The 19,695-nt window shown below is 37.4% G+C and overlaps 1 protein-coding gene across 2 annotated transcripts in view; it reads left to right on the top strand.

Annotated features, from left to right (window-relative positions):
* The window catches only part of Dlat (dihydrolipoamide S-acetyltransferase), a 33,496-nt gene that overhangs the window by 12,072 nt on the left and 1,729 nt on the right, over nucleotides 1-19,695 (top strand). The window contains exons 8-14 of one of the 2 annotated variants that reach the window (XM_074066735.1): nucleotides 2,872-2,939; nucleotides 3,900-3,992; nucleotides 4,339-4,446; nucleotides 9,615-9,730; nucleotides 15,831-15,993; nucleotides 16,566-16,702; nucleotides 17,273-17,431. In XM_074066735.1, coding sequence (XP_073922836.1) covers nucleotides 2,872-2,939; nucleotides 3,900-3,992; nucleotides 4,339-4,446; nucleotides 9,615-9,730; nucleotides 15,831-15,993; nucleotides 16,566-16,702; nucleotides 17,273-17,402 — 815 coding nt within the window. In that variant the 3' untranslated portion in view covers nucleotides 17,403-17,431. Of the gene's footprint in view, nucleotides 1-2,871; nucleotides 2,940-3,899; nucleotides 3,993-4,338; nucleotides 4,447-9,614; nucleotides 9,731-15,830; nucleotides 15,994-16,565; nucleotides 16,703-17,272; nucleotides 19,320-19,695 lie in introns of those variants that run through there. The other variant, XM_074066734.1, reaches the window with a different exon arrangement.

Genomic DNA, 19,695 nt, shown 5'->3' with positions numbered 1-19,695 from the left:
TGGCAGTGGACTGGCCTAAGCTAATTGAGCTTAGTATTAGTGATTGCATGGTGTTTTCTGATACCAAATGTTTGGAGTTTTTTTCCCACATTTCTGTAAATTCTTTTGACACTGAGTAGCCAGCAATTTAATCTAATTCTAACATTAAGTACCCAGATTTAACATCAGACTCTGTAGGTATCCCATAAGATGGCCCTTACTTCAGATTTCGTTTCTAAGGGCTGGCGGCCCACCTGCATGTCTAACGCATTAGCTATAAATCAGAAGTTTCCAAGACCTCCTCAGATTTGATCATTTGCTAGAATAACTGATAGAACTTGGGACAGCACTTTACTTACTATTGTATTATAAAGTATACAACTCAGAAATAGCCAAATGGAAGAGATGCATAGGACAAGGTATAGTGAAGAGGGGTGCACAGAGCTTCTATGACCTCTTGGTACTCTATATTCCCATTGTATTGATGTGTTCACCAACCCAGAAGCTCTCTGACTTTCACTGTGCAAGACTTTATTTTGATAGAGATATTATCACAGACATGATTAGTTTAATCAGTGGCCATTAAACTTAATCTTTAGTCCTCCTTCCTTTTGTGGAAGTGGTGCAGAAGAGGAGGAAGGGTATGGGAGAGAGAGATATAAGAAAAGGGACTGAAAATTATCACCCTCTAATCAGGTGTTTGGTCTTTGAGCTGACCATCCACCATCCTGGATCCCCACACTGAGGTACCTCATTAGCATAAACTCGTGGCGTGTGTAATGTGTGAAGGGCTTGATATGAATAACACTTATCACTTGGGACATTCCAAATATTTTAGCAAGTGTATGCCAGGAACCTGGAACAAAGGCCAAGTATATTTTTTGTCATACCATACCACTGTGATAGTAGTCAGAGAGATAATTGCTTCAATTCTAGATTTCAGGGATGTTTAAATACTACTGATAACATGGTCTAGTATTTGACTTTAAAAGTTGGGGGGTTGCTCAAAGTTGTGTATGGGATGGAAAAGTTGGACCTGAGTAGGTGAAAGAACATAGAAGTCTGAGAATTAGGTAGATTGTGGTCCCAAAGAACATAGTGGGAATGCACAATTACTCTGAATAAATGGGAGAGATTATGAATTGGTAGATGAGAGATAGTGAGGAGAAGTAGGTTGTGTAGACAGATGGCATGAGCATCAAAGGGTTTTGAAGGTTTTGAGAGGAGGAGGGAGATTTGGAATTGGCTAAGAGTAAAGAGGACACTTATCCCACATCCCAACTCTGAGCAACTTGAAGTGAGAGGGAAAAAAAAAACTCTATAAGGGAAGAACTAAGGGAAAAGTTGAAGAAGGGGACAGGTGGCTTCGAAAATCACTCAGGGGGAAGCTATGTTAAGACCTGAACCCCGATGTTCAGAGTTTGGTTAATCTCAGAGCTACCCATATATTTTATAACTCTTTGGTGCAAAGCACTTTTCACATTACTATCCCATTTGTCTTCACAAAATTCCTATGAGCAGGGGTTGGTATTACAATCTCCATCCTACAAGTGGAATGAAGACCAGGTGAGCCTAAGTGTCTACAGTCTTCTGCCTCGTTTATGTTTGACATTTTCCTGCTAGTCCAGTGTTCTTCCCTTTATACCATACTATTTTATAATTGCCTGTTGTGCCTTCTTAGATAGGCAAAGGGTTTGAAAGGTTTCAACTAACTCAGGAAATTCTCTGAGTGGTTGAAGCCTAGATTCAGCGGGACTGTGGGTGGTGGTGTCTAGCACGGCTTTTGTTGTAAGGAGAAATGATGGCTTCTGTCTTTCAAAAAGGAGAGGGACCTAATGGAGGTACTGCCATCCCTGTTCTAGAGTTTGTGGTGAGGATAAACACAGTCCTAACTAACTGTGTTTTCATAATGAAGAAAAGGACTTGGGAAGAACTGCACACTAGAGTCCTTTTAAAAGTCTGCCATGGGGAAGACGAATCAATTTGACCATTTTTTTTCTAGAAGTGGGCAAGTGTTAAAGGTATTATAATCAAATTCTGAATCTGCTTTGAATTAAAGGTCAGGATTATCTACTTGGTTCTAAAATTAAACCCAAGAAGTTATAGATGGTAGGAGAGGGTATGGGGAATTTTAATAAAATTAAACCTGTTGGGAGAACTTTGAAGTTCTTTGTCATATATGGCATTGTACTGTTTTCTCCATTTTCTCTAACTCAGGCAAGTTTGGTTTTTGCTAGTGTGAGGAAGCTGTGAATGATGAAGACCGTATTGGCAATGAATGATGCTAAAAATGGGATAATTGCAATTAATAGTTAGTTATTCATGCTATTGTGGGGTTAAGAAAAAGTTGACTTGTCTTATTTTTCTGGAAAATTGTTATCATGTCTGTCAACCCTGTACAAGGATATTCTTTATGGTCAAATAAGATTCTGTTTCAGAGTTCAGAAAGAGTTAGGGTTTTTTGTTATTGTTTTGTTTTGGTTTTTTGTTTGTTTTTTAGCTAACCAGGAGGGGACAGCTAGTTTTTGTTAGATGTATAAGCTATATTCTGCATTAGCCTTATGCCGGTATTTCCCAATTTAAAAGTAAGAAAATGAAAAGTACAATCTAATTAGACGGAACTCTAAAAGATAAATAAAAGAATATTTATAATAGTTAAAAAGAAAAGAACCACTGTTGATCAAGTGAAGGTTCTTTGAATTAAAATGATCATCTAATCCAAGCTGGTATTCTGAAGGAGAACCTTAAGGGCACAGTTAAGATTGTGATCCCTTCCAAGTGTTTTGTATCTTTTTGAATCTTTAGCAACTCATACATTAGGGTTACAGTGTGGACCACCTTGGGGTTCCAGTGTTATGCTGTCATGTATGTAACATCTGTGTGTTCCCTCAGGAACGGGACCAGATGGCAGAATCATCAAGAAGGATATTGACTCTTTTGTGCCTACTAAAGCTGCTCCTGTGAGTTCTATTTGTCTCTTACCATTTTTTTTTTTTTTTGCAGTTTTTCTCTGCAAAGTACACTATCCTGCCTGTTAGAAATGGAATTAGGTTTTCTTCTAATTTCAGTGGCTTAATGATATTTTTGTGCTATTATTTATATACAAAATCAGAAATGATATACTACAGTGACATGTACTCCAAATTGGGTTTTGAGTAGTGATATTCAGTTTTCCCTAAAATATCCTCTTCTTTTCACTTAGTCCCTGTTTTTAAAAGGATTTTTGTATGTTGGTTGTCTAGGGTTTATGTGGTACTTATTCCGTACAGGTACTAAATCCATATATCCAATTTCTATTTGATTGGCTAAGGTGATAAGATAACCAGCCAGAAGTACAGAAAATTATTATTCATATGTTTGCTTTAAAATGGTAGATTTGTTTTTGTTTTTCCTTCTTCACATTGTCAGGATAATGGATTAGTTTGTTTATATTTATCTTTTAATCTTTTCAATTTAAGAATGCTTTGGTTGCTTCTCTTTTTCTTTGTTTCTTTTTGTTGTTGTTTTTGAGACAGTTTCACTATGCAGTGCTGGCTAACTTTAAACATGCCATCCTCCTGTCTCAACCTCCTAAATGCTGAGATGATAGGCATGTGTGCCTGGCTCCTTGATTTCTTTTCTTCAAAATAACTTTGCAAAAACAAACTTATTTTGTCATAAACTAGTAATTAAATGTACTCTGGCACAAAAAAGGATGACACTTGAAACATGATTTCAGAATTCTAAGTCAAGAAAAAAAACAACAACAAAACTCAGATAAGCCTTCTAATCAAGCCAAGTCCTTTTTGTTCTCTGAGAATAGAACTAGCCATCCTGCAGAACTTTCATTTTCACTTTGGCATGTGTACAGTCACTGGCAAGTGTGTATACTAAGATTGAGCCACACTTACTTAGAGTGTTTTCTCCTCTCTATTCCATAGGCCCCAGCCGCTGCTGTGCCTCCCCCAAGTCCAGGAGTAGCACCAGTTCCTACAGGTGTCTTCACAGATATCCCAATCAGCAACATTCGCCGAGTAAGGACATTACCATAATCTGGAACCAGAGCTATTGAGGGTATTTTTACTCTGGTTCTTTAATTATATCCATAGTTTAAAATACTGACAAAGGTCTTTTCAGTTGGAAATATTAGATTATTAGGTTAAGGGAAGTTTGGATGGCCAATTGAATACTTGAGGTGAAGAAATCAGTTTGTTCTAGTTGAATCTATTAGAAGGTGCAAAGTTATGGTACAGTCCTTCATCTTTCACTCCTGATAATGTTTGAGGTAAGCATTATCTGGGAACCAAGTGAAAAAGCAAACAGGACTGGATTGGGTCTCCTTTCAGCTCAAGATAATTGATTTTGAATCTCTTGTTTTAGGTTATTGCACAGAGGTTAATGCAGTCGAAGCAAACCATACCTCATTATTACCTTTCTATTGATGTAAATATGGGAGAAGTCTTGTTGGTACGGAAAGAACTTAATAAGGTAAAACTTGTAGGAATTCTAACTTTGTAAATTATAAAAATTCTGTCTAAACATTTACATTTTCAACCATGTACTTTGTTACAGTATGCCAGTTGGTGTGCAAAATGGATGTAATTTTAACTTCCAGGGAGCATCCTGGAAAATTTTTGTCTGTAACCCTTGATTAAAACAACATTTAAAGATGACTTAGTCATGGATAGATTTAGTCTAGAGAAGTCACTGTGATGCTACACTTGTCTCTCTTGTTGATAAGAAACATATTTGCTTGTGTTTTATAGTCAAACGCAACATATCTACTTAGTGCATAAGACATAGTCTTCACTAATGGGGGAGATAATGCATGTGAAAAACAGGGAAGGAAATTTTTTATAGAAGTAGAAATATCTATTTGTGGATCTGTCTATGGTAATGCCCCTTAATTGTCTGCTAAATTGCATCATATAGGTTAAGAGTTGCTGGAGTTTAGAGAAGGAGGTGGGGGGAGGGGACCAGTGAGAGTAGTTGGGGAATCCACAAACTCAGTTGAACTGTGGAAAATAGAAAGTGTTTGGATTGGCAGAGAAGTTGAAGAAAGTTCATTTTAATGATGGAGAGTATTAAGGGGAAAAAACTTCAAATACAGAAATGCTATGCATTTGCCATAGTATGTGTGGGAGATAGGTTACCCATTCTAGCGCAGATACACAGTAAATCAGTTTAAGGAAGACCCTGTTTTATAAGAAGATTTTGAACTTGATGAATTCTATACTAAGATGCCATTATGTTTTTGAGCGATGAAGTACATGATAGCAATATTTTAAGAAAGGTTAAGCTGATGAGATGTGTACACGTATGCATGAATAGCAGAAACTAGTTCTGCTTGTATTGCAATCCAAGCATGAAGTGATGGTAATAAGGAACTCTGTTAGGAATGGAGTGGGAAGCTGGGCATGGTAGTACAGCCTATAATCCTAGCATTTGGGAGGCTGAGGCTGGAGGATTCCAAGTTCAAGACCAGACTGGGCTACACAGTGAGACCCTGTCTTCCAAAAACAAAAAGAAAAAAGGAGTAGGAAAGTGGCTTATGAAAGCAGTTTTCAAGGAAGTGAAAACTAAAAGCCAAACTCCTTGGAGTGGGTACATGGCCTTTTAAAGGGTATCTGTAACCTCTCTGTCTCCTCTCCTACTGTTTTCTCACTTGCTGACTTCAATGCAGAGACAGTGGTTGTCTTACTGTTCCTCCTACCCCAGGCCCTTTGCACTTTTCTTTCTGTGTGGAGCGTCTGGTCTCCACATGGTTTCCTCCTCTATCTCCTTAAGGATCTGACTCATTTCACCTTCTCTTGCCTTTTTTAGTCTAAAATTGCAACTTCTTCTCTCTCCACCCCATCCTTAATTCGCCTTCCTTGCTTTATTTTTCTTCTTAACATTATCCAGCATGTTATGTATTTCACTTATTTCTCTCCTTTAGAGCATAAAGGGAATACATGAGAGCAGAATTTTTTTGGCAGTACTGGGGCTTGAACTCCAGGCTTAATGATTGCAAAGCAGATGCTCTACTCTTTAAGCCACACTTTCAAGCCAAGAGCAGAAGTTTTACTCACTTTGTTCACTGCTTCATACCCAGGCCTTTAGCATTATGTGCTCGGACTGGAGTAGACTGTCATATCGGAGATTCATAACTGAATGCATGATGAAGCAGCAACAAAGCTTTGTAAATGGCTGCAGAGATTAAAGGTGATGCTGTATTTCTGTTGTGAAAATATTAAAGCTATTTTCTCTATTAGCTTTAAGTTGGAAATTAGACAAATATATTTCCAATGTGTTATATTTCTTTTGAGTAGCTTTATTGAGATACAATTCATACTTTATAATATACTATTCACACATTTAGAGTGTACAGTTCAGCCATGGTTGGTAGTACATGACTAGCCTGACCTACATAGTGAGAAAAAAAACTTTTTTTAAATAATAAATTATATATTTCAGTGATTTTTAGTATATTCACAGAGTTGTCTAACCATCACCACAATAAATTTTACATTTTTATCATCAAAAAGGAATTATTACTATTATTATTATTATTTTGATACTATTGGGGTTTAACTCATGTTCTTTTGTTTGCTAGGCAAGTGCTTTACCACTTGAGCTACTCCCCCTTTTTGCTTTTGGTTATTTTTAAGATAGGGTCTCCCATTTTTGCCTGGGTCCAGCCTTGGACCATGATCTTCCTACCTACAACCTCCCACATTGCTGGAATCATAGACATGTGCCACCATGCAAGACTTACTGAGTAAGATGGGGGGGTCTTACTGACTTTTTGACTGGGCTTTGTAAATTCTAATTTACAAAGTTAGGCTTCCTAGAAGTTTTACCTTATTAAACTACAATCCTTTTTATCTCTGCCTCCTGAGTAGCTAGGTTTAGAGGTGTGAGCCACCATGTTCTGCTCTCTTTCACTTTCTCGATGGTAGCCTTTGAAGACAAAATTTTTAATATTATATCCAGTTTATCTATTTTTCTTTTTTACTTTTGTGCTTTTGGCATTATAGCTAAGAGACCACTGCCTAATATAAGTTTATGAAGATTTACACCTATGGTTTAATGTAACAGTTTTAGCTATTAACATTCTTCGGCCTATTTTGAATTAATTTTGTATATGTTTTGAGGTAGGAATGAACTTTATTCTTTTGCACACAGACATTAAGTTGTCCCAGCACTATTTGTTAAAAAGACCATTCTTCATTGATTTGTCTTGACATCCTTGTCAAAATTAGTTGATCATGCATATGAGAGTTTATTTCTAGATGGTCAGCTCTGTCCACTGAACTACATGTTTACCCTTTCGTCAGTATCAGAATCTTGATTGTTATAGCTTGGTAGTGAACTTTAAAATCACCAAATGTAAGTGCTCTTTGCTGTTTCTTAAGATTGTTTTGTTTAGCTAACTTACAGTTCCAAATGAATTAGCTCATAAATTTCTACCACAACACCATTCAAGATTTTGATAAGGATTGCATTAAATCTGTAAATCGTTTTTGGGATTGTTACCATTTCAACAATATTAAGTCTTCCTATCCATGATTATGGGATAGATTGGTATTAGTTTTACACTTCTTTTCTTAAATTTATTCCCAGGGATATTATTATATTTGATACTATTATAAATGGAATTGTTTTCTAGATTTCATTTTCAGATTGTTCATTGGTACTGTGCAAACATACAGTTGATTTTTATTTATGTAACCATGCTGTGAATTCATTTATCAGTTCTGACAGTTTTTAGTGGGTTTGTTAGGATTTTCTATGTACAAGAATATGTCAGCTGGGCCCCAGTGGCTCACACTTGTAATCCTAGCTATTTGGGAAGCTGAGATCAGGAAGATCATGGTTCAAGGCCAGCCCATGGAAATAGTTCAAGAGATCCCATCTCCCAAAATAACCAGAGCAAAATGGACTGTAGGTGTGACTCAAATGGTAGAGCGCCTGTTTGCAAGATCAAACTCCAGTCCCACTTACAAAAAAAGAAAACATGCCATCTGAAGATACAGTTTTACTTCCATTTTTTGCCTAGTTGCTCTGGCAGCTTAAGTACAATGTGGAATAGAAGTAGCAAAGACATATATCCTTGTCCTGTTCTTGATCTTAGGGTAATAAATTTTAGACCATTATGTGTGATCAATAGATGGTTTTTGTTCAGTATTCTGTTAGGACATTATTATATTTTTACTTAATTTTATTTCCTTTAGAAGACAGGATCTCACTGGGTTCAGCAATCTTCCTGCCTCAGCCTCCCAAGTAGCTGGGACTTTATAATCACATGCCACTGTGTCCAGCTTAATTGATTTGTTAAATGAATGTTGCATTCCTGAGATAAATCTCATTTCTTTATGGTAAATGATCCTTTTTTATATTGCTTGATTTTGTTTGATGGTATTTTCTTCCTTACCTCTCCTCCCCTCCTCTCCCCTCCCCTCCTCTCCCCTTTCTTTTCCTTTTCTTTTCTCTCTTCTCCTTTCCTTTCCTCTCCTTTCCCCTTTCCTTCTCTTCCCCTTCCTTTTCCCTTCCCCTTTGCTTTCTCCTCTCCCTTTCCTTTTTCCTTTCCCTTTCTTTCTCTCTCTCCTTCTCTCCCCCCCTTTTTGTGTTACTTGATTTGAACTCAGGTCATCACACTTTTTAGACAGGTACTGTACCATTTGAGCCATTCAACTAGTCTTTTTTTGCTTCTAGTCCTTTTTCAGATAGGGTCTTGTGTTTTTGCCTGGGACTGGCTTAAACCATGATCCTCTGGTGTATGCCTCCCTCTGTAGCTGGGATGCCTGGCTTCTTGGTTGAGATGAGGGTCTCACTAACTTTTTGCTTGGGCTGGCAAGTAGCTGGGATTCATAGATGTGCTCCACCACACCTGCCTAATAGTATTTTGTCACTAGTTTTGTATCTGTATTCCTACTAGTATATAGGTTTTTTTGTTTGTGTGTCTAATTGTAATGTTTTGTCTTTGGTTTTAGAATCATAGAATGAGATGGGAATTGTTCCTTGATCTTCCATTTTTTGGAAGAATTTCTGAAGAATTGATAGTAATTTTTCTTTGGATGTTTGATAGGCTTCGCCAGTGAAGCCATTTGGGTCTAGTCTTTTCTATTTGAGTAGTTTTACATTACTAGTAATCTCTTTTAAAAGTTTATTCAGAGTTTTCTATTTTGCCTTAGCTCACTTTGGGTTTGTATCTTTTTAGGAATTTGTCCATTTAATTTGTTGGCATGTGGTTGTTTATGCTATTCTCATAATTTTTGTGTAAGGTAGAAAGTAATGTCCCTTATTTCACTCCTCATTTTAGGAATTTGAGTCTTCTTTTTCTTGGTCAGTCAAATATAGATATTTGTCATAGTAGTTGTCTTTTGGTTGATTTTTTTTCCAAGGAACCAACTTGGTTTTGTTGAGATGAGTGAAAATACATACCATAACTTAGGGAATGTAGCTGAAGCAGTCAGTGCTCAGGAGGAAGTTCAAAGTTGTGATAGCCTATATACTAAGCATGATAAAAGAACCAACTTTAGATTCATTTTATTATTTTTACCTCATGTCCTTGGTATTTTTTTGTTCCTCTATTCTCTCTCAAGATTACATATGCACTTCCAGTCTTTGGGGAGAGACTTTAAGAAAACTCTGATGGTTTCTTGTCTTTACAGATGTTAGAAGAGAAAACCAAAATTTCTGTCAATGACTTCATTATAAAAGCTTCAGCTTTGGCATGTTTAAAAGTTCCTGAAGCAAATTCTTCCTGGATGGACACAGTTATAAGGCAGTAAGTATAACTGGAGAAAGTATACATCCATCAGCAGCTCTGTTATGTCACTAACTAGGAGTTGGAGGGGGGGATGACATTCGTAGATGAAGCAATTTGAAAACAACACAAAACCACTTATGAGATAGTGCCAAATTTAACTAGCAAAGGCTACATATTCTTTGTATGAGTTCAATAAAGAATACAAAAATATGTCTTAATGAAGCTGATAATAACGCTCACAAAATAATGTTAAATGGATAATTTTTGTTCACCAGTGAGTTCTACCACACTTCATGAGCAGTGTTGAAGATAGTATTTGTTAGCAAATTTGGTAACAGTGTTGTGGCAGCACACGACTAGCACAGCACGGATTGCGTTTCACATGTTTTCATTTAGTCCTTATGGCTGCTTTGTGTGGTAAGTACTTTCACTAGCATTTTTTTTTTCTTTTTTTTTTTTTTGATGAAGGAATGGAGACTTAGCGAGTTAAATATCTCAGTTAATATCTTAGTGTCAGAACTGTGGTTGGAACCAGGATTCTGACTCCTAAGCCTGGGCCTTTTCTAGTACGTAGATGCTTTATTGTTGTTATTACCATTGTTGTTATTTTTATTATTATTATTTTTTTTTTCTACTCTGCTCTCACGTACTCACAGAACCACTTCTGAGACCAGATGTGTGAGTGTGTTGGGGGAGGTCCCCACACATCAACCAAGCAATCAGTTTTATAAAGATATCATCCAAATCAATTCAGTTCTGACTGTCTACCTAGAGATAGTGTGAGATTATGGGCTCAGTTCCACATACTGCCCCCACTCAAATCTGGTCACCCTTATTTCTGACTAAGTAGCCACAGAGGTTCCCATGATCCCCCTCTTTGTTGGGTAGGACAGCTTATATAATTGAAGGAACTAATATGTGTACTGCCTTCCTATAAAGAATATTACAAATGATACAGATGAGCACCCAGATAATGGATGAACAGAGTGAGGCATGGGCTGGATGCAGAACTTCCATATCCTTTCTCCTACACTGCCCTTCCCGCACCTCCATTGATGGACATTTCTAAAATATTAACATTGAATATGTATATTAAAAATATGTCATTTGTGCTGGACGCCAACGACTCACCCCTGTAGTCCTAGCTCCTCAGGAGGCAGTAGAGATCAGGAGGATTGCAGTTCAAAGCCAGCCTAGGTAAATAGATCATGAGACTCTATTTTGAAAACCCAACACAAAAAAGGGCTTGCTCATGTCATAGAGCTCTTGTCTGGCAAGCGTGAGGCCCTGAGTTCAAAACCCCAGTACAGCAAAAAATAAAAAAATGTCAAAGTAGTTAATATTTCATATTAAATATTTTAATTTTTATGGCCTTCTGTTTTGTGTCCATGTAAAGTAATTGTGTATACCATAACCTGATTTTACTCCTTATGTGTACTCCTTATAAAATCTTTCTGAAACTCCCCAAGAGAACTCTTTTTGGTTTTTGGTGGTACTGGAGTTTGAGCTCAGGCCTCAGGACCTCATCTTGCTAGGTAGGTGCTCGACTACTTGAGCCACTCTGCCAGCTCCCCAAGAGAACTCTTAAAGCATTTTTTAACTGGTCAGCATACTGAATGATCTATTGGTTGTAACTTTTTTCCTTGGTCACTCCCCTCTTACAGAACACCTGAGAATCTTAGATTCCTTATGAACTGTATTAGTTTCATTTGACTTCTGTTTTTAGCATTGTACCACAAAATAAGTGGCTTAAAACAAATTAGGACTAGGAATATACCTCAGTGCTCAGTGGTAGAGCACTTGCTTAGTATGTGTGAGGCCCTGGATTTGATCCCCAGAACCAGCAAAAGAAACAAAACAAAAGTAATCATCAGAAATATATTCTTTCATGGTTCCAGAAGCTAGAAGTCCATATTCAGGGTTTTGGTAGGGCTGTACTTCCTCCAAAGACTCTAGAGGAGGATCTTCTTTTTTTTTTTTTAGGCTCAGTGGTTTTCTTTTTCTTTTTTTTTTATTGTTTTATTATTCATATGTGCATACAAGGCTTGGGTCATTTATCCCCCTGCCCTAGAGGAGGATCTTTCCTTGCCTTTACCAGTTCCAGAGGCTGCAGGTATTTCTTGGTTTATGATTGCATAACTCCATACTCTACCTCCAGCTTTATATGACCTCCTTCTCCTTGTCTTTTTCTCTTTAATATGGACCTTGGCACTGGATTTAGAGTCATCAAGATAACCCAGGATGATCCCATCTCAGGATCATACCCGCAAAGGCTGTTTTACAAATAAGGCCACATTGATGTGTTCTGGGGATTAGGGCAAAGATGTCTTTTTGGAGTGTGACACCCAACCCACTAAGTAGACTTTAATCAGCCAGTTTTCCTGTTTTTAGCACTGTCCAAATCACATACTGCTTTCTGGTGCCTGAGCAGAAGTGGCTTGTGTCTTTCAGCATTCATAGTCTTCCATATTTCATATAGTTTCTACTATCACTACTGTGAAACCATCTTCCCGTGCCAATCTGAATTAGCCACTATTACTGAGTATGCCATCTTCTGCTGCTGGGATACTGTTGAAGCTTCCCTTTCTTTGTGTTTAGATGCATTCCCATGCTATGAGCATGGTGATGGTTAGCACAGAAACTCACATTTAGTGTGTGCTGAAGCAACATAGTTAATTCTGATGAGAATCTTGTGTGAAGTAGGTACCATTATCATCTCCATTTCACATGAAGAAACTGAGACAGAGAAGTTAAGTAACCTGCCTAAGGTTATATATCTAGTAAATGGTGAGCCAACATTTGAATCCCAGCCACATAGTTCAGCTTTGTGTCATAATAACAAAATAACTGAGATAGACAACTTAATGAAGAAAGGTTTATTTTGGCTCATGGTTTCGTAGGTTGCAGTCCATGGTCACTTGGCGTTATTGCTATGGGCTAGTGGCAGCACAGTACATCATGGCAGGAGCACATGGCGGAGGAAGCCTGTTTACCTCATGATGGTCAGGAAGCAAAGAGGAAGACAGGAAGGGGTGGGGGCTCAGGATCCCCACCCCATGATCTGACTTCCTCCAACCAGACCCCACATCTTAAAAATTCCTGTACTTCCCAATAGTGCTGTGGGCTAAGGACCACTTCTTGAACACATGGGCAGTTGAGGGACATTTTATATCCTACCTATAGCACCAACTCTCTGAACCAACACTAAAGCCTGGTCTTGAAATACAACCCTGTACTGTTATATCTTGTCTGTTAAAATCATACCTATCTTTAAAGTGCAGCTCAAGTTCTACCTCTTTTAATGCCTAATGTAACAGTTAAGGTCTCCTTCTGAATACTTCTCTGAATATTATATATATTACTCACATGGTATTTTCATTAGTGCAACAAATATTTATTCAATACTAATTATGCTTTTTCTTGGGGGGGTTGAGGGAGAGAAGATCCCACTAGGTAGCCCAGTCTGGCTTTGTACTTTTGACCCTCCTGCCTCAGCCTTCAAGTGCTGGGATTACAGGCATGCAACACCATGCCCAGCTTTGGTTGACCATACTTTGTTTATGCATTCACCAGTTGATGGACATTTGGTTGTTCTTACTTTTTTGCTATTATGAATAATGCTGTGAATATCTGTATACCATTTTTTGTGTAAACATGTTTTCATTTCTCCTGGGTAGATTCTTAGAATCTCTGAGTCATTTAGGTAAACTTTCACCCTATTTCTCAAACTTTGTTCAATCTTCACACCAACACTTGTGTTGTATGTTTTAAATAGTTAATCAGAAGGATATGAAATGAGAGCCATCCACTTTTAATACCACGTGAAGAAAATACTGCTTAGTTGATAGGATCAAGGTTGCATGGCAAGTTTTTTTTTTTTTTTGGTACTACTGGGATTTGAACTCAGGGCCTCATGTTTGCTAGGCAGGCACTCTACCACTTGAGTCACTATGCCAGCATGAATGTCAAGTTTTTTTTTTTCCTCTGGTACTAAGGCTTGAACTTAGGACTTCATGCCTGCTAGGCAGGAGCTCTACTGCTTGAGCCATACCTCCAGCCCTTTTTGCTTTGGTTATTTTGGAGATAGGGTCTCACTTTTTGCCCAAGCCTGCCTGAACCAATTCTCCTATTTCATGCTTCCTGCTATGGCTGGGATGACAGGTGCATGTCACCACACACAGCTATTGGTTGAGATGGGATCTCACGAACTCTTTTTGCATGGGCTAGCATGGAACCTTGATCCTCCCAATCTTACTCACAAGTAGCCAGGATTACAGATGTGAGGCACTGGCACATGGCTTCATGGTGTGTTCTACAAATTATTTATTAATTTTTACCAAATGCCCTTTGATTACTTGTTCATAAAGTCATTCAACAAGTACTTATTGAACATGTACCGCTTACTTGATTCAGTGGTAAGCAGATAGAGAGTACCATCCCTACTCTTTCTGGAGGAAAGTTATATTATAACAGGATAATTTTTTAAACCACATTTTTCCTTTTAGTTCATATTTACTTGCACATATTTCTGGGGTTCAACATGACATCACATGTGTACAAAGTGTAATGAGCAGCTCAGGGTAATTGGTGTATCTTACCTCATACATTTATCACTTCTTTGTTCAGAATAATTCAGAATTCTAGCTATTTTGAAATACTCAATTATTATAATAACAGGATAATTTAATCAAGAAAGCAGTATTTGCTGTTATCTTGGCTTGAGTCTGACTGTGGTAACTAATAAGGATAGCACACACTAAATTTTTATTAGAGCAGGACTCTGTGTTTGTAAGTACCAAAGGCCTGCCTCCAGCCAGCTTGAGCAAATTAGGTGTCTGCAGTTTTCTAGAGCTTACACCTGAGAGGTACTGGAGTTCTTTCTTTGGATCAGGGCTGTGCCTTTGAAGTTTTCCTTTCTCTTTATTTTTTGTGGCACAGGGGTTTGAACTAAGGGTTTCACACTTGCTAGGCAGGCACTTCTACCACTTGTGCTGTTTTCCATTCTCCTGAGTGCACAACACTTTAGCAGGTCCGTATAGAAGCTGTTTTGTGACTGCAGATGCAATTCAAAAGTTTGTGAACCTGGGGTGGGGGGAAAGTCACTTCTTTTTTCTTTAATCTCTACTGAAATTTAGCATTTCTTCTTACTATGAATGCAGAGAACAAATCAAACAAATGTGAGCAATACTTGTGGCTGGTGCCCAGTAAGATTCTGTTCATATCACATTGTAGTAGCATACATCAAAAGTGTTCTATTCATCGCTACAAAATGATAGCCATTATTTTTTGTTCTGTTTAAGTTTTTTGGGTAATTTTAGAATTTTATTCTTAATGCTAAAACATTTTGAGATGAGGACTAGGGTTGTGACTTTGTGGTAGAGCACTTACATAGCATTCTCATACACTGGGTTCAATCCTCACCAGCACAGAGGGAAAAAATAAAGGCTAGGTGGTGCACACATTTTATCCTAGCACTCCAGAGGCTAAGGCAGGAGTATCCTGGGTTCAAGTCCAATGTGGGCTACCTGGTAAGACCCTGTCTCAAAAATATAAAATTCTGAGATGCACTGGGGCCCCTGGATTTGCTCTGGAAAAGACTTCCTCTCAACTTGTACATCCTGAGTACTGGTGTTTCTCTCCACTCTGCAGTTCTCTCCCTCTCTCTTCTTTTCATCTGCTCAAGTTCTGCCTGCTGAGATGAGTCTCCAGCCAGTGCACTCACTTCCTCTCAAAACCAAGAGACTTCTTACCGTTCAGTTCTCACTGAAGGTTGAGCGGTTTTGGCCAACTGAATTATCATTAGTCAAGGCAGGGGAAGTTGGGGGGGTGTAAAACCAACCTACCAACACTTTTCAGATCCTCTCCCTCTCCCCCCCTCACTTTTTAAAAGTGCAAGTCAAGAAAAAGAACACAGCAAAATGTAAAAAGCCCAACAGGCATCTCAACAGTAGCACAAACTGCTTCTAAAGTAAATGTCCGTATTGCTTAACCTGGCACACAGGCTTTTTTTTTTTTTCCTCCATTGCCCAGCCCTTGCATATGCTAAGCAAGTGTTCTACTCCTAGCCCTTAATAAACCCTACTGTTGAATATTTGGGTTTCTTTTTCTTTCTTAACAGAAATCACGTTGTTGATGTCAGTGTTGCTGTTAGTACTCCTGCAGGACTAATCACGCCTATTGTGTTCAATGCGCATATAAAAGGACTGGAGACCATTGCTACTGATGTTGTTTCTTTAGCAACCAAAGCGAGAGAGGGCAAACTACAGCCACACGAGTTCCAGGTAAGATTTAATTTACTGACATTTAAGGATTTTATTTTGTTTGCTTTTGGAACATTATCCCATTGTGTAGCTCAGGCTGACCTCAACCTCACAATCCTCCTTCCTCAGCCTCCCAAGTGCTGGGATTGTAGGTGAGATTATGTCATTTTAAGGTCAACTGATGTTTTTTATTGCATTTTCCCTTTTGATTCTACCATGTATTAGTACTGACACAGGTTGTGAAAGTAAAGAAAAATTGAGTCACATGTCAGAGGCTGAAGAAAGGATATTTTTCAACTAGTATGCAAAAACCCGCCCAACTTAGTTTTGTTCATACTGTAATGGTTGCATATTTTCAGTGAGTGGTATTGTGTTCAGCCTTTCTTAAAATTACCACAAAATAAAGGATTATCTTTTTTTTTTTTGTGGTTGTGATACTGGGGTTTGAACTTAGGGCCTTGCATTTGCTAGGCAGGTGCTCTACCACTTGAGCCGTACCTTCAGCAATCAGAAGGCCTTTTCACAGAACATTTGTATTTCTTTCTGGTTTATGTTGACAAGCAATATCTATTTTTTAATCTCTTTTCCTTTAGGGTGGTACTTTTACAATCTCCAATTTAGGAATGTTTGGAATTAAGAATTTCTCTGCCATTATTAACCCACCTCAAGCATGTATTTTGGCAGTTGGTGCTTCTGAGGATAAATTGGTTCCAGCAGATAATGAAAAAGGGTAAGTGCCAAAATGGGGAGTGACTTAGAAGCCCATTTTCATGGCATTATGCCTGTTTTTGAGGTTTGGTTTTATCCAGTTATTGACATGGCAATTGGAGTTTTGGGTAGAGTCAGATGTAAAAGATGAGGCAGGAGGATCATGAGATAGGAGCCTATTCAAGATTTATTCTAGATGAGAGGTCAGCACACTTTTTCTTAAAAGGGTCAGATAGTAAATATTTTAGCTTTCTTGGCTATATGGTCTTTGTTGCAAATACTTTGATGGCAAGGTATGAAAAGAAGACATAAGCAATATGTAAATGAATTTTGAAAAAATGTAAACCTCTCTCTATAAAACCAGACTCAGGGCAGAACTGGGCCCATGGGATATAGCTTACCACCCATGTTCCCAAGTGTCTGCTTAGTCTGTTTCTTCAAGTTATTGATTTAGGCTGAAGATGTAGGGGAGATGAAGATTAGGTGGACCGTATTACCTAGGTCGTATTATTGGGCAGTAATCAGCAAATGGGTGGCTCCGGAATCCAGTGAATGCTTTCAGAACATCTAATAATGTTTTTACTTTTTCTAGATTTGATGTGGCTAGCATGATGTCTGTTACACTCAGTTGTGATCATCGAGTTGTGGATGGAGCAGTTGGAGCCCAGTGGCTTGCTGAGTTTAGAAAGTACCTTGAAAAACCTATAACCATGCTGTTATAATTAACTCAAGAATTTCCAGACCCTTCCAGGTCACATTGGCTCACTCTTATTAAAATATTTATGTTATTAAACAGGTGGTTCTTTAAAAGTTTAACCAGTTTTTTTTTTTTTTAATTATTATTGGGTCTGTCCAGATAAATTATTTGTAATGGGCATTGCTGAATTTTTTTTAAGTCATTTATATCCAAATACTGTGTACATTTAATAATGAAATACCAGATTTTAAGCTGTGTACAAGGAACATGTGGTCTAGTTCTTTGGTAATACATACTTCCACAAGGAGATACGGAATAGGCATATAGAGACAAGTACATAGAAATTACCTGTCTGATACCTTTCAGATCAGAGAAAGAGAAGTCAGGAAAATTATTCTTTTGGGGGAGGGGCTTGAATTGAAGGTTTTTTGGAATTTAACCCTGGTTTAAGTATATGATCTTGGTTTATCATATCTGGGAATGGTAGAAGACATCAAAGAAAATAAGTAAATTTTTAAAATCAACATTGTCTTAGACCTCTCCAATTGTTCTTTATTTCTCTATGAATCTTTAAATAAATTACTGTTTCCCCTCTTAAGATAAAGATATAAGTCAGCTTCTTGGTATAAATGAGGGTTTATATGGCTATTTATTTAAACATCTTAAGTGTGTAATTCTGAGAGAATTCTTCAGTTACCTCCAAATAAAAGAATATGCTTAAGAGAAGTTGTGGAAGTAGGATTTCTCTCTAAGATTAACTGAACTTTAATTGCAAGTGAACTTACAAGAATTTATTAGTCAAATAACAGGAGAGCTCTATGAAATAACTAATGGGATCTATATGGAATAAGTGTACATATGTAAAATATGGTTCTAAGAGTTGGATATGTGCCAAAGTCCATTTATCACCAACTCTTGCCTGAAAAGAGGAAAGGGTATATGGTGAATGGTTTGGAATTCTAAAAAATGATGCCCAAATGAAGTGTCTGTGCTTATAGTCTTGGCTAGTAAGGAAGCTGAGGCAGGAGGATCACTGGACTACAAAAATTGAAGGCCAGCTTGGGCAGTGTAGCAAGACCCCATCTCAAAACAAAAAGTAGACATCCAAAACAAAACAGAATTTCTGCTTGGATAAAGTAAAGAGAAGTTAAAAATATATTCAAAAGTATTGTCTTCATCCAAGCATTGTCTCATGTAAAATAAGGCAGCCCTTATTCTTCTATTGAAGACAAAACTTAATTAGGTGTTTATCTTATGGACCTAGATACTTTGTACCATTTTATTATGCTTTGCCTTTCTTTTGGAGGGACGAAGGAGGTGATACTCAAGATAATAAAAACGAATTGGGAACATTTTCACAATTCTAGACTTTCTGTTGAATTGATGTATTTTAGTGAAAGTTTGGGATTATTTATAACTATTTCAAATAAACCTGACCAGTGCTTCCTTGTATATACAATGTGTGGAACTGTCCTCTGATATGTTAATGTTTCAGTGTTGAATCTATTTCTGAATGTTCTTTATCTTATGGTACATAAGTGACACTCCATGTATTCCATAAAGTTTGCTGTATTATTATGAAAACAATTCAATATACTAATCTGACTTTTCAGTAAATAGTGAGCTGAGGTTAAACTGAAGATGTGCACAAATAACAAGCTTATCACATGGGACCATCATTAGAGTATGACCCAGATCTGATCCAAACGTGAAACTTCATATACAATTAATTCTTTGCCAGTGCTTGTGGCTCTCATTCCCTTGAAAGAAAAATAAAAAGTTACCATCTAATAAAAATTGTTCTGAGTTAAGAATTAATATCAGCTATAATCTAAATCTGGATTCAGTATATTTCTCTTACCAGAACTGAAAGAAGAAAGAAAATGTTTTTGGGTTAAATAAGATTGTTTAAAAATTAAATGTTCTTTTCAATGTGTCTGAATTAGTTTTTGATCTGTTCATAATTTTTCCACATTAGATGATTACTACCCAGTGTCACCTATGTGCTTATAAGCTCTCAGTACAGATAAAAGTTTAATTTATATAACTGGCAAAATAAGTGAGGCTAGGCGAGTATAATATGCCACTTTAAGTTCAAGCATCCCATGTTAGAGCATGACACTTATTACCAAAAGGAAAGTGTGATCTAGTGCTTTTAGATAATTAACTCCCAATTCTGAGGTTTGTGAGTATAAAGTTATGGTATCCCATGACATGGCCTATAAAGAGTAGAAGACCAAAATGTGAGAGATTATATTGCAAGTAATAGTCATCACCTAAGTAATGCATGAGTCCTGGATAAACTAGTCCACATTTCA

Source organism: Castor canadensis, chromosome 2 (assembly GCF_047511655.1).
Source record: "Castor canadensis chromosome 2, mCasCan1.hap1v2, whole genome shotgun sequence".
NCBI classification, from domain to species: Eukaryota; Metazoa; Chordata; class Mammalia; order Rodentia; family Castoridae; genus Castor; species Castor canadensis.
The sequence above is the reverse complement of the archived record's forward strand: the minus strand, read 5'-3'. Positions and strand labels throughout refer to the sequence as shown.